This window comes from Danio aesculapii, chromosome 9 (assembly GCF_903798145.1).
Source record: "Danio aesculapii chromosome 9, fDanAes4.1, whole genome shotgun sequence".
Classification (NCBI taxonomy): domain Eukaryota; kingdom Metazoa; phylum Chordata; class Actinopteri; order Cypriniformes; family Danionidae; genus Danio; species Danio aesculapii.
The window spans coordinates 42,171,173-42,187,136 of NC_079443.1; the positions used below are offsets into that span (position 1 = coordinate 42,171,173).

The following is a 15,964-nucleotide window of genomic DNA, read 5'->3' on the forward strand; positions in this document are numbered from 1 at the left end:
GGCCCCACATCACACGCACCTCTATCTTTAACACAAGCTTTACTTTGAAGATGTCATATGAAACTTAGGCATAGAGAAAGAAAAAGGAGGGAGAAAATTAATAATAATAATAATAATAATAATAATAATAATAATAATAATAATAATAAAATTAATAAATAAATTTGAGAGAGACAGAAAAGGAGAACGAATAGAACAAAAGGGGAAGAATGTAAAGACTGAATTATAATGTGGGAAAGTATTAATAAAATTTATACTAAATAGTGTTTTTCCCCTTTGGATTTATTTATTTTAATTATATTTGATATCAGAGACAGTTTTTTTTACCTCAACCAGACCCCTTTTCCCCTCTTGTTTATGTTCTGTTGTTGGGGAATGGCTTCAGGCAAAGAGGATCTTCAATGGAGATGTATTCTGTTAATAAGTTTTTCCAGGATGAGATGTGAATGTGTTTATTGTATTTTATGCAGATGCACTCCCTTACAGAACCATCCCAATCAATCTAAAATGATACATTCTTTCCTAATAGAGATATTCAAGCCATCTGGTGAAATTGTATTCGTATTGCAATGTATATCGCAGAACAACAAAATTTAGCAATATTAGACTTTTCCAATATCGTGCAGTCCAACTAGAAATATATTACATATTCAGTATTGTTAAATCTACACTGCAAGGTCAAAATTACATTGTTCCTTACCATGCTAATTTTCTTCAATTATTATTATGGTTATACTCTTGCGCTGTACTCGCATTTCTTGTTATTTTCGCAGTTTTGTATAGCACTTAGGTTTTTGTAACCTGTACTTTAAAATGTGCAGAAAGTCAGGTGGAAAAATTTCTCTCATACATAATTGTTTTGTAATTGTTGACTCCTTTGACATAAAAAATATATAATTTACAACTAGACCAAAAATAAGTTTCTTTAAAAAATACAACCAACAAATTTAAATAGTTTTATATTTCAATGTCATTTTTAATAGAGTCAAGCGATATTTTGTACGATTGAATTTCTTTGCCTCATCTGTCTGTGTGTAGGATCTCAGGTAGGAGGGGTTTAGAAAAAATAAATGATGAGACTTTATAGGAAATTAAGTGATGTTCAATGTACTTTTTTGTTTTGTACCTCAGATTAAAGCTGCACAATATATCTTTTCAGCATCGATATCGCAATGTGATCATTCACAAGTCACATCACAGCATGTTGAAATTGTACCGTTTGTAGCTTTAATAACGATTCATTTTATTAGATTATCCATAACGAAGACTGTGCAGTAATATTTTGCATTTGATTATTCAATTACGGTTTAAACTCATCAGAAAACAAAACATTGTGTATCATTGTGTAATATTTGTATAGTTATCCTTTATTGTGTTTAACCATGCTTTTAGATTGTTTATTGTAATTTCTGCAATCTAAAATGATAAATTCTTTCCAAATAGAGATATTCAAGTCATCAATTGTATTCATTTCGCAATACATATTGCAGAATAACAAAATAATCACAATGTTAGATTTTTCCAGTATCATGCAGCCCTATCTGAGATGCGGGTAAAGATAATGTAATAGACCTTTAAAACACTGATATCAGTTAGCCACTGTAAGGCATTCACATTGTATGGTCAAAACCATATGCACAATAACATACCTTGTTGTGGCTCAATGTGACTCGTAACTCAGGCTTTATTACAGCATAAGCCATGAGTAAGTTCTGGACCCTCTTAAGCTCGTCTTTACATTTTTTAGTGTTGGAATAATACTGCCGTCTAACTGGGAGGTTCTTGAACAGATTTGCCGCACACACCGTGGTGCCTGTGGGAAAAGGTATGTTAGAAGCAGTCTGTTGCCATAAATCAAGTGTATTAAAAACTGCATTAAAAGCCTTATACCCTGGCCAAGATGAGATGGCTTCTGAGAGACGATCTGTCCATTGTGATCCACTGAATACTGAATGCTAAAATCGTCATCTGCAGTTTTGGTAGTAATGACCACCTGGCAGAAAAAGCAAAGATAAAGCACAGATACAAGAAACATATACAAGATTTGTAATTCACTAATTAAAAAAATGGAATTCCTATGCACTCACTGTATTATATATTTCTGGTCCTTTATATTAGCGTAGACTTTACAATTTTATGTTTTGATAACGTCTTTGGGTAACAGGTGATAGTATTTATCAATTTTAGTTAATAAACATACAGCTGTTTGTTAGTTCATGCGAGCTTAATTCCATTTATTAATATTTATTTACTAATACATCAATAAAATCACAAGATGATTATGTTAATGTTGTCAATTAATACTGCATACTGGCAAATGCTATATTTGTAATAAGTATGAGCATAATTTAATTTCTGCCTGTTTATACATTTGCCAATATAGAGCTTGCACATTCATATTTACAATAATTAATAACAATAACAATTTCATTTTTATAATTTAATAAATTTAGATAGCATTTAAATCAAACCTGATCTCATTTTTCAAATTTTTTTAAATGAGATTTCGTTTTTCTTCTGTATATTATAATGTTGCAATAATTTAGCATTTAAAAATACTGCTTTTATTAGGGCTGAACAATATATCGTTTGAGCATCAATATCGTAATGTCTGTATCCACAATAGTCACGTCACAGGATAAGATTATTTATTAAAGATTAAATGACAAAGATTCATTAAATATTTTTTATATATATCTGTATAACGATGGCCATGTTGTTTTATGATTGATTGTTACATTTCTGTACTTATAATAGTGTTATACTCTCCAGAAAACCTTAAAGTACTGTTTATTTATCCAAAATCAAACAAAAAGTGCTCAGGGGTAGATTCATTAATGTATCTATGGATAAGGGATTCATCAGAATAAACAGCAAAAAAAGTCTAAGGCACTCGAAAAATGTGGAAATAATATTAAAAAGCCTTTATTGAAATGGCTATTCCTTAAAACTGTTGTAAACTTTAAGAAATAGCCATGTCATTAAAGGCTTTTTAATGTTCTTTCCACATTTTTTGAGTGCCTTGGACTTTCTTTTGCTGTTTACACTGTTTATCTTTTATTTTTGCTCTCTTGTATTTATACATGCTAGTAATTTATTATATTTTATGCAGATGCACTTGACTTTCCCAGACTTGATCTTTCCAGTTGATTTAAATTATGTATGCAATTTATAATCGCAGCCAAACAAAATATCACAATGTCAGATTTTTCCAATATCGAGCAGCCATAGATTTTATGTTTAGAAATGTATACGTTTACTTTTCTCCAATAATGGTACATTTTTTTTGTTATCTAAATATAATTTTTATGTTAAGTTCAGATTATACTGAAAATATAACCTGCATACCATATTGAATATTGAAAATATTTTTCATATTATCAGCATTACTAACATTCAACAATCTTTTGCTGTATTCATTAGAAAAAATTGTTATTTGTATGATATATTATAATGTTGCGATGCCTGAATTCACACCATTTATTCATATTAAAAAAAATGTGTTTGTTTTTTCAGTCATAATAATAATTTTATATTGAAAATGATTGTGTTTACATGGAAAATATCATTTAAAATAAAATTAATATTTTCTGTCACAGTTTTAACATCTGTGCATCACTAACTAAAACAACAAAACAAGCAAGATGTAACCTCTGAGATGGCACATATGGATGCCAGAGCTTCTCCTCTAAAACCATAAGTCTCTAGCTGTTCCAGGTCTTCATGGCAGGAGATTTTAGATGTATAGTGTTTTACAGCCATCACGGAAACATCAGTAGCTTTAATTCCAGAACCATTGTCTCGGACTTCAATGCGATCCAGTCCATAATTCTCCTGATCACAAAAAAAACATCAACAAAGATTCAGCAGTCATTAACAGACACCCTGACAATATCTACAGACTTAAAAATGCATGGATATCTGTACACTGAAAAGAAAAATATGAGAATAAACTTCATCTGTAAACCAATTACGCTAAAGCTTATGTCATATCAACCATATTAGTATACATTTTCATTAAAATAGTACTTTTTTTAATTCTTTATTTAAAGTTTAAAGCTATCCAATATTACATTTGTGCATTTACATTAGTCATTACTGAAGCCAAATCTGGAGCTTATCTAACAAAAAACTTACGATAACAGTCCAAAAACTAGTAAAGCCAAATTTAGATGTTATAGAAAAATATTAAACACAATTTTTTTTAAAAATAGGAAAAATCAAGAGAAGCAAAAAAAATTTAAATTTAGTTGAAATTTTGTAGGTTTTCTTTTCTTTTTCGCAATATTTTGCTTGAATTTAATTGTATTATCTTTCAATTTCTAAATATATTTGGTGACAAATATTATTTTAATATATATGCTTAATAAATGTGTTTTGTTTCAATGCATCAAAATACATTGACTATATTTACAGAGAAATGGAAAAAATGTGGTGCAATCAATTATGCAGAGCACTGTATATACAGTGTGTATATGAGTGTATAAAAATATGTCAATTCAATTCAGGTTTATTTGTATAGCACTTTTCACAATAATTATTGTTCAAAGCAGCTTTACAAAAGGTGCACATTGCATAACAATCAAACTCAGAAAACTTAAGGTTATTAGTTTAGATAACTTTATTAATTACTAATAAATTTAACAAGTAGATTTTAAGTTAAAGTTATTATATATTAGCACACTTAACCTGCAGTCACATAGTATATGGGTGATGTCTATGAGTAGATATTCAATGAAGTGTATTTGTGTATTACTTTATATGTGCCAGGAAATACTATACTATACTATACTGTACTGTACTATACTATACTATACTATACATGGAACACATATTAACGTTAGTCAAAACTGTACATGTGATATCTTAAGACAACTTGATATATATTTACCAGTTTGACTTCAAGGCTTGAGGAACCAGCATCAAGTGAATTCTCAATCAGTTCCTTGACAACATTCAGGACAGACGTTATAACCTGAGAGCTGCACAGCAGGCGCACAGTCTCGGGGGGAAGCGCCTTCATGGTTTACTTCACAAGAAAGGGTTACAACCATAGGTTACAACTCGTTTAAGTTCAGTAAGACGCGTTTGTGCAGCATACGTGAACGAAAATAGCCAAAATATTCCAACTTATATCACGTTCGTAAAAAGATATCCAGTAAATTCATCACACAAGTGTTCTTCACATGTTTCCAAACGTCTCGGATATGACTTAACTGGCGCCTAAATGACGTCTGTATTATTCTCTCCACTGATTGGACGTTGTCGCTCTGTCGTGTGTTTTGTTTTGTTTTTATATTTGTGATGTAAATATAAGTTAGATAGGCAAACCATTGAATATATATATTAGTTATAGTTATTAGAATATATAAGTCTTAGTTTTTTAATTGTTTGTTAGTACATTTATCCTGACTAGTTTGGAATTTTATAACAACTAAAACCGTATTTCACAGAATAATAAATAATAAAAAAGACCTCGTCATAAAATAAGCTAAAGTAAATTACGTTTTATATATTATGGTTATTTACTAGATCTATAAAAGTATATAGAAATCCCTTTACTCTTATCACTTGCAGGATATTCGCATTTTATTTGTAAAAAGTGGCTCGTATAAATCGTCCTGATTATAAAAGAATCAGCAGTGCGACATCTATGCAACATTTGATCAAAATTAGCATTTAATCTCTGTTTTATTTTGTAAACATTACGCTATTAGTGGGCGTGTCGCGTTTATTCTCGCGAGATTTGCGGTTGTAACCCCGTTAGCAGTGGTAGCCTGGTCTGCTAGCGGTGTGTGTGCGGTGAGTCAGCCCGCAGTGCGCGCAGCGGAGGCCGGCAGCGCTCCAGCCTGCTTCACCCGGACGCAAAACAAGGTACCGTTACTCATCTCTTACCCAAAAAAGTCGCTAAATTAAACCCAAAAAGCCCAAGACCTAGCAATAACGGCGTGATTTAGCAGCTTTTACTTCTGTTTGAGGTGTTTAATGGAAGTAGAGTGAAACAAAAGCAACTGGTGTTTGTTATGAAAGCAGCTGATGCTAAATAAAGAGCATTGCTCTTACGCAAAACCAAAAAACAACCCAGCGTAAGGAGACAGACAGGGATAAGCGTGTTTAAAGAGTGTTATTGTAAGTGATTAGACTGTGGGCTGTGCTAGAAAACGCAGTGTTTTGTGCGTGTAGCTCAGCTGCTAACTCTATGTGTCATAGGCTTGCTTGTTTTTCTCTTCCAGCTGCTGGTGCAAAACCAACGCGAGTCTTGTATGTCATATTTAATGAACGTTGAATAGATGTAAAGGCTCTGTTTGCTGGTTGTGTTTTTTTGTATTAGGCTTTTATGAGTAAGCTATACAATACTGCTATTCAATTGCTGAGTTGTTGTCTATAGAGATATTAAAACATGTATTACATAATCAAAGAGAGATAATTTGATGTGTTGATATGATTAAGTGTAGCAGGACTTTAGCCTTTAACCTCTGATTTTAATTTTAATATCAGATCAAATAATAGTGTTTTAGTGTGTGCTTTTCTGCAACTGATTGATAAGTTGATATGAAATGTTGAGATAAAAGAAGCAAACAAATAAGCTTTATATTAGGCAACATTGAACTTTGACTTTCGAACAGCTGCTTGAACCACTTACTGTGACAGATAAAGCAAGCATGCCATAAACTGTGACTTCCACCTTCTTTGCTGTCCCAAAGAAAAACTGAATTGTTGTGAATTATCTGAGTACGACTTAGCCGGCATAAACAGTAATAGAGCATCCTATGAAGAATCGGCCTATTGTAAGTGCATGAACATGCTTTTGTTGGCATATAGACGAGACCTCATTCAGACTTTGTCAAGCTCTACTCTTAACTAGAACAATAAAACATCTATGAAACAACTAGTACGCCCAATTTTGAAGACAGACCGCTTTTGCTTCAAACCGATCCCCTATAGTTGCAGAAATAAACGTAATGATTTGAATAGGTTATATATAAATAAATCAGTTTTAGATGGCAAACATTCTAGAGTGAACTGATTAAATCTATTTTGGAGATTTTCTTCTTACTCCGCTTTAAAATAACCAAGGAAGCTTGCATAGCATTAAAGCATCAGTTAACTGATCTGCTGCTAATGAGACGCTTACCAAACATTTACGTGTACTGACATATTGCTGTTAGTTATGTTGAAGAGATAAAACAAAACCACTTAAATGCATTTATTAATAGTTCATTTTTTGTTGTTTTTTTTATATTATTCAAAGTCTAAATATTTTATTTTACAGGTTTTTATACTATGCAGAATTATGGAGAACAAAAGTCAGGAAGATTAAAAATACAATACAGTAATTTATTTTTAACAATACTTGATAAACCTTTAAAGACATCTGTTGTGAGAGCTGAGGTTGTTAATGGTATATTCCTTTTTTTAAATCTACGTGTTTGCATCAATTTCACCATATTGCAGTCCCTTCAGTGTGTTGAAAGCCCAATGGGTTTTGAGGGGGAAAATGAATTATTAGCCCCCGTTTATTTCTTTCCCCCAATTTCTGTTTAACGGAGAGCAGATTTTCTTAACACATTTCTAAACATAATAGTTTTAATAACTAATTTCTAATAACTGATTTATTTAATCTTTGCCATGATGACAGTAAATAATATTTTACTAGATATTTTCAAGACACTTCTATACAACTTAAAGTGACATTTAAACGCTTAACTAGGTTAACTAGGCAGGTTAGGGTAATTAGGCAAGTTATTGTATAACAATGGTTTGTTCTGTTGACTATCGAAAAAATATAGCATAAAGGGGCTAATAATTCTGACCTTAAAATAGCCAAAATAAACCAAATAAGACTTTCTCGAGAAGAAAAAAATATTATCAGACATACTGTGAAAATTTTAAATTGGGGCTAGTAATTCTGACCAACCATATACATATATATATATATATATATATATATATATATATATATATATATATATATATAAAAACATAAACATGGATGTAACTGTAATACAATCATTGTAGAAGAATTTGAGAATTTGTGCAGAAAACTACATTTCCCATGAACCTGCACAGAAAATTTCACCAGAGTTGCATGCTAGGGTTTCTACAGGTTTAATCAAGTCAAATTTGACCTTTTTAAGACCATTATGAATCAAATTTCATACTTGCACAAGGCTAAACGCTAAAGATTTTTTCTAATGGCGCTGTTAAAACATTTAAATAATCATTAAAAACAAATGTTATTGTAAGGAAGTTACATGAATAATCTTTTAACTTTTATTGAGATGGAATATCAGTGATTGGATGGGTATTAGCTCGATTGGGTAGCTAGCTTTTCATGGACATCGGAAAATTAAGACCTGTTTAAAATGATTAAAGACCTACAACATATTTCAGCTAATTTAAAACTTTTTAGGGCCTAAAATGTTGTTTTTGAAATGTAGGCAAGGCAAGTTTATTTATGTAGCACGTTTCATACACAATTGTAATTCAAAGTGCTTTACATAAACAGGAGTAAAAGAGACAAGTATAAGAAAATAAAACCAAATAAAAATGATTAAAACCAGATAAAATGTGTTAAAACATGTTTAAAAGAATGAAAAAGAAGAGAAAAACATAATAGTGTGATCTGTCGGACGTAGCACAGTGCTCATTTAGTAAAGGCACAGCTAAACAGATGTGTTTTCAGTCTTGATTTGAATGTGCCTAATGTTGGAGCACATCTGATCATTTCTGGAAGCTGATTCCAGCAGCATGGGGCGTAGAACCTGAAGGCAGATTCATTTAAGACTCTCGTATGGCAGATTACCCTGCTGCTGCTTCTCCAGTAAGATAGGTAATAAAATATGACAGAAATGTGGATGATGTGTTGAGATGATTGACAGGGGATGTAACTAAGCAACGGGGAAAGTCCCAAAGCTTGCATACTCTTTTGTTACACAAAGTACATACTTTTAGGGCGTAGTACAAGTATGTTAATTGGGACGCAGCAACAGTCTTGTAATGTTGTGATTCTTCTAGTAGCTGGTTAATTTGATCCATGGCTTATAATACTCAAAGCCTTTTTTTTTTTTCCTATGCGAAAAATGAACGTGGAAAGATACTTCTGGAACTTAATAAGTGGGCAGTCGCTAGTATTATTTGACTTTATATTTCCATTTTGACATTTTAGACTGCTGTAAATTACTGTTTAATTGGTCTGTCCACAGAAAAGCAAGATGAATGTCGGCGTGGCCCACAGCGAAGTGAACCCAAACACCCGTGTGATGAACAGTCGAGGGATATGGCTGACATATGCGCTCGGCGTAGGAATGCTTCACATTGTACTGTTGAGCATTCCTTTCTTCAGTGTTCCTGTTGTGTGGACCCTAACAAACGTTATTCACAATTTTGTAAGTGTCCTGAATAATCCTTTGTAATATTCCCTGTCTTGTTCCCCGGTGCATGGGTTGTCATTTTCTCAGCAGTGGCCCGAGTCTTTACAATTGATGCTTCCTTAGTAGCCTGTGTGGCATTGTTATACAAGACAGCTCTTGCACAAAGATTCAAGGTCAACAGTATGACATCAGCAACCAAGTTAAAGCTCGCTGGCACATGATGATGCATGACGGCTTGTGCCACAATGATAAAAAGAGGCTATTCATAGCGACACTGCGATGTGTCTGTTGTCGTAACGTGGAAAACTAATTTAATAAGCGTAGTAGGTCTTCATACATGGAGAGTTTTCACACAATAGCTTTTCATAAGGAAAAGCCACAGGTTATTTCATTGTTATTGATCATTTTCATGACCACCAGATCTTTCAAATGCAATTAGCAAAGGCACATTTTGAGGCCTTCAACTTAATGGGTCAGTTCAATCAAAAATTTTAATTCTGTTATTAATAACTCGCTTATGTTGGTCTTTGGTCATTTTTGGATAACCACTTATATACTTAGATATTTTAAAGACATCTGAGAAAATCTGAGAGCTCTCTCCTCCCCCATATACAGTAGAGGTCCAGAGATGTTTAAAGGCCCGAAAAGGATCTGAGCGGTTCAACAAGCACCTCATGTCTTTTGCATCAGGTCACTATGATCAATACAAATTCTTGCGTCACGCTGATGAATCTAATAGCAGTACGTAATATGGAATAGGGCTGGGGGATTTGACCTAAAATCAGAATCTCGATTAATTGAACGACTATTTTATTTATGTTTTTTGCCTCATACATAAATATACTCGCATATATTATAGGAATTTATACTGAGGTGTCTGTAAAACTAGATGCATAGTTTGTATTTTATTATACACTTGTTTGCACATGGACGTGAAACAGTAAAATAAAAAAATACGTGCAGTCTTTTATGGTCATGCCTTAATATGTTTAATTAATATCACAAATGCCATTGAGAACCTCTCAATATCCCTCAATACACTGAAAACATAAGTTTGATTAATAAATTAGATGTAATTGAATTAAATATATACATTTGGCTCACTTATATACATTAGGCATATTACCAATCATAATCGAAAAACTTGACTCTCCCCGAATGTCAATGTATAGTTCACATCCTGATTACAAGTGGATGATGCCAGGTCCAGGTCCAAAGCATTTTTGCTTATCCACATTCAACCACTTCCAATGGTAAATTCACTGCAATGTATCAAAACACAGATTGAGATTTAAAATTGTAGTTGGCATCCAAAATCCATTTAATTTGCTTGCCATGTTATCTGTTTTTTTTATTCAGCAGTACTCTGGCATTACACTTAAAGTAATGGAGCTTCACTTAAAATAACAGCGAAGGGTTTTAAACAAAACTGAACACAAGAAAAAGTGAAGGTGCATTTAAAAAGCATGTTGATATCCAGTGAAACATTTGTGGTTGCATCAATGGTTGTAAATACAAATCAGGATTATTCCACCAAATTTCTTAAATGTTCTAGTATTGTGGGGTCTAAAATAATGCATTCATTTCTGAAAGCATGGCTTTTGTCAAACCGGGTTTGTGAACAGTCAAAAGGAGCTTTTGATCTAGGTAGTTGAAGGAACCCCATATGCAATAGTTTTTGCTTGTATGCATATGGTCACTAGAAACCTATAAGTATGAATCTGTGTTTTTGTTGGGTCATGAGTTTTGTGGTAACTCAAAAGAAATGTAGACACAAATGAGGCAAAATGTAGATAAGTCTAAGAGGCAAAATCATATATGACAATCGATATCATAAAGGCTGAGAAAAAAACCCATGCAACGATTTGTGTGAAAGTCTCTTTAAGTTCAGAGCTTTGATGGTCCATTGTTGTTTTGTGTGGGCAAAAGCATTCTTGATTTGTCTCTTTAAGCCTAATATTAACAGGTCCCACTGTTATAATCTTTACCAATAGCATGTATGACATTCGGATCATCTTTCTGTGTTCCCGCAGGGTATGTATGTGTTTATGCATGCAGTGAAAGGCACACCATTCGAAACTCCAGACCAGGGCAAGGCAAGACTTCTCACACACTGGGAACAGCTGGACTATGGCGTGCAGTTCACATCATCTAGAAAATTCTTTACAATCTCACCAATCATTTTGTAAGTTGATGTTGTGATATTTTACACAGTATTTCTAACTAAATATAGGAAATGCTGCTTTCACATGCAAAAACGTTAAAGGGACAGTTCACCCAAAATTAAAACTTTACTCACCTTCATCTCTAGTGGTTCCAAACATTCAGTATAGGCATCTCAGTTTTAGTTGTTGTTGAAAATATAGGTATTTTGTAGAATGTTGGAAACCACTGACACGTTTCTATCAGTCTTCAAAATTATGTGTTGAACAAGTGGGTTAATGATCCAATAAAAAAAAGCCCAAGTTGTGCATTATTGCACTTTAATCATTAAAACTTTGCAGACCTTTTACATTCCACTCCACATGAAAGCTGATATCCAGAAAACCTTTTTTATTTTTTGAAAAGTCTACTTTTACAATTTGACACATGCAAACCACTGCAGAAATGTGCTAACCAACAGGCCCATGTCATATACAGTACAGATACTTAATAAATAATCTACTATAAATTGAAAGCATTAACGTATGCTGTTTTTTTTTGTTTTCACAAGCTTTGGAGACGTATCAGCCTAAATTCCGCTTTTAAATAATACCACCACTGTGTTCCAAATGGCATCAAGAAGTGCACTGAGAAGGGAGCACAATTGTAAACATGAAGATCGCTAAAACTGAACTGTAAAAATGCTTTGAAAGCAAATTACACCTAAGAGAGCTGACTTTAATGCTTTACAAAAAATCATTTCAAGTTGAAATGTTAGAATGTTCTAAATGAATAGGGCATAGGGGGGATAACTGGGAATAGAACACAGTCAGGAACTATGTTTCTAACTACAGCTCCAGGGGTAGTTGCAAGCATACAAGTTTGCGAATGTTCGTTGGAACGATGGATTTGGGAATCACAACTTGAGACCTTAGTTGGCTAACGATGGTTTTCGGAAACGCGCCCCTGGTTTCAGTCCGTTAAAGCGCAGTTTCACAAAACATCCTACATGACTGTGATGGAAAGTCTCTTATGTTTACTTTTGAAAATTGGGTTTAGGTCAGTGGTGCGCTTGATGGTCTGTACTTCAAGCACCCCGTGGATGTGCACAAATAGGACGCGCACTGACACGTATAACAAAATGCACCTCAAGTAATGTATTTTAGATTAGCATAAAATGTAGACAGCACCCTCTGGTGGATTTGTCGTCTGAAACGTGCAATGAAACGTACTCGAAGCAAAAAATATAGGCTGGGGCACATATTTTTTAGGGACCCTGGGGTGGATTAGTCAGGATTAATCATTTAACAGCACTCGTAGTATGCAAGTTCCTTTACTGATTTTGATCTTCTTTTCCTTGCAGATATTTTCTTGCCAGCTTTTACACAAAATATGACACAGCTCATTTTGTGATAAACACAGCTTCGCTTTTGAGCGTTCTCATCCCCAAATTGCCACAGCTCCACGGAGTGCGGATCTTTGGAATAAACAAGTATTAATCCCAGTGTTCAGAGGGCACAGACCAGTTGGGAGCTGCTGCCTGATATGGGAATGTTGTTGATAACCCTTTGTACTTTGTACCGCAGTTGTGTACACTTAGCAGTTTTGTACAGTCCGTGTAATTTGTGAGTCTCTTTGTTTGATATATCTTGAGAAATTGTTGTAGGGATACGTTAGGAGGACAATTCCGCAAGCATTAATAACTTAAGATATTTAATGTGTTTTCGTTAGTTGTTTTGTGATCCTCGTGGATCTGGGCTGGCCCAGGTTTCATGGTTGAAGTTTTTTTTTTTTTTGTTAATTAGTTTTTGTTTGTTTAAATGTGTTCACATCACTGATACACTGAAATAGATTAATGCTTTTAGCGTCACTTCACATTTCTAAATAGGTTCTTAAATAATGCCATGAGTTGAAAAAAAAATGTGTTTTTAAAATCATTTACAAGCCATGAAACCTTTCTGCTGTTTCTTGAGTTTTGTCAGTGTTTTCATTGCTTCAGAGATGACAAATAATAAACGTTTGCATGATTTCCTGGAAATTATTTGTTCACAATATTGTGTTCAGTGTTTTGTTTGGTTAATATCTTACAGCTTATAAGTGACAGTGAAAATGTATTAACATTACCAAAACTTTAGTTAAGTACAGTTGGAATCAGAATTATTAAACCCCCTTTGAATTTTTGTTTGTTTTTCTTACATTTTCCAAATGATGTTTAACAGAGCAAGGAAATTTTCACAGTATGTCTGATAATATTTTTTCTTATGGAGAAAGTCTTTTTTTTTTTTTTCCGGCTAGAATAAAAGCAGTTTTTAGTAAAAAAAAAAAAAAAATTATTAAGGTCAAAGTTATTAGCTCCTTTAAGCTATATCGATAGTCTATAGAACACACCATCCTTATACAATAACTTGCCTTAATTAACCTAGTTAAGCTTTTAAATGTCACTTTAAGCTGTATTGAAGTGTCTTGAAAAATATCTAGTAAAATATTATTTACTGTCATCATGGCAAAGATAAAATAAATCAGTTATTAGAAATGAGTTATTAAAACTATCATGTTTAGAAATGTGTTTAAAAAAATCTCTCCGTATAACAGAAATTGGGGGGGAAAAATAAACGGGGGATAATAATTTAGAGGTTTTAAATATTCTGATTGCAACTGTACATTAATTTAAGTTGATGTGAAAAAAAAAAAAAATACAACTTATTTCTTTGGTCTCTTTTTGAACAGTTTATCTTTGCGCATTATTTCTTATTTTCTTTTTTGAAAAGCTTCCTTTTACCTTAAAACAAAACATCAAGTTCTTCCCAAAATTGTTATATCTTCAGTTCTAATCAGAATACGTTGAATATACAAAGTGTCACTATGTGATCAGAAAACTCCAGATCAGTACCAAGCTTCAGCAAACCATCATATTTCTTTACTCTTTTTCCGTCACAGTATTATTGAAGTTGAGAAACTGTAACATAGACCCGTTAACAGTTTGTATCCTTCCATTATCTTGTCTTTTGACAATATCTGCAAAGCCTCAACTGTGCCAATTGTTTTGTCCTTTTGTTTTGAGAAAAGGTATGAACATAGTATGTTATCTGTTGTATGACATGCTGCAAGCAAATAAACCTTTGCAAAGTATTAGCAACCCTGTTGTTCATTGTGTGAAATGCACTGGTGTAAAGCATATACACTTCTTGTGTACACTTGAACTAAATATTAGGGTGGATTCAGGTCAATTTGGACACTTTTACTTAGTCTATCTATGCCAAAAAGTGTCCCAATTGACCTGAATTCAAACAATCTAACATTTTCCTATTTCAATACATTTATTCCTGTGATTGTAAAGCTGAATTTTACAGATTTTTTTCTTTATAACATTGGTTTTATTTATAGCTATGTGGCCAAAAAGAGACCACTTGAATAGTCTCAAACCTATGACTAGTAAATCCAGAGGATGATAATATTATATTAATGATTGTATTATTCTCTAAAAGGTCTAATAACGTTTCTTCCAAAACTCAAACATCATCATCACTCAGAACATCTATAAAAAGACAGAATAAAAATGATTATTATTTGTTGTGAAAACAAATCAGGGTTATTCCACCAAAATGTATGTTTCTTAAGTGTTCTAGAATTGTGGGGTCTGAAATTATGTATTTATTTCTGAAAGCATGACATTTGCTATTTTACCAATTGTCATTTTATGCTCTAAATTCCTTTTTTTCTTTTATCTTTAGAGGAAATGTTATCAGTGGTTTGCGAAACAAAACTAATATTACATTTTCCCCCAAATATATAACTATAAATTGTACTAAATCGAATGGGGTTACTTAAAAGTAGACAACAATTATTGTAACCTCTATTAATTTTTGGTGGCCCCATTTAAAAAAAAAAAAAAAAATGAAAAGTTGGGGTTAACAAAATGGTTGTACAAAAACTATAACCAATTAAAACATCCATTTCAATATTACCTCTTAAGAAGAACAAATAACAAAAATAAAAGCACTTCTTACCCAAATCTCACGCCCATTAAACATCATCCCATTAAACAATTTTCACTCAGAGCTTCTATGAAAAAATATCTCTAGAAGTTTTTATTATCAGTTGTGAATGAAAATCATGATTATTCTACCAAATCTAGTATTGTGTGGTTACATTATACAATATAATCAATTATAATGTGTTCGTTTCTTTAAGCATGGCATTTGTTATTTTGACAATGTCATTTAATGCTCTAAATGACTTTATTTTATCTTTAGATAATGTCGTTAGTAGTTTGCAAAACAAAACTAACATGACATTTTACCCAATCGCGTAACTATAAACAGTTAATTCAAAGAAAAAAAAATTACTTAAAAGTAGACAACAAAACAAAACTATAACCAGTTAAAACATTTTAATATCACCTCTTGAGAACAAGAAATTAAAAAAAAAAAAAATCCTCACAAATCCTC

The 15,964-nt window shown here is 32.6% G+C and overlaps 1 protein-coding gene across 1 annotated transcript; it reads left to right on the forward strand.

Annotated features, from left to right (window-relative positions):
* The first annotated feature begins 5,780 nt into the window (after positions 1–5,780).
* LOC130235245 (ORM1-like protein 1) lies at positions 5,781–14,652 on the forward strand. Its single transcript, XM_056465727.1, has 4 exons — positions 5,781–5,874; positions 9,207–9,389; positions 11,408–11,559; positions 12,880–14,652. The coding sequence occupies exons 2-4, from the start codon at positions 9,216–9,218 to the stop codon at positions 13,013–13,015; spliced, it is 462 nt and encodes a 153-aa protein (XP_056321702.1). The 5' UTR covers positions 5,781–5,874; positions 9,207–9,215; the 3' UTR covers positions 13,016–14,652.
* Positions 14,653–15,964: the final 1,312 nt, after the last annotated feature.

What these genes read in the sequence shown, in the direction of transcription:
- LOC130235245 (XM_056465727.1), top strand. Translation starts at nt 9,216, where the DNA reads ATGAATGTCGGCGTGGCCCACAGCGAAGTGAACCCAAACACCCGTGTG. An exon ending in CAAACGTTATTCACAATTTT is followed by an intron (nt 9,390 to 11,407) that starts GTAAGTGTCCTG and finishes GTGTTCCCGCAG; the next exon opens with GGTATGTATGTGTTTATGCA. An exon ending in ACAATCTCACCAATCATTTT is followed by an intron (nt 11,560 to 12,879) that starts GTAAGTTGATGT and finishes TTTTCCTTGCAG; the next exon opens with ATATTTTCTTGCCAGCTTTT.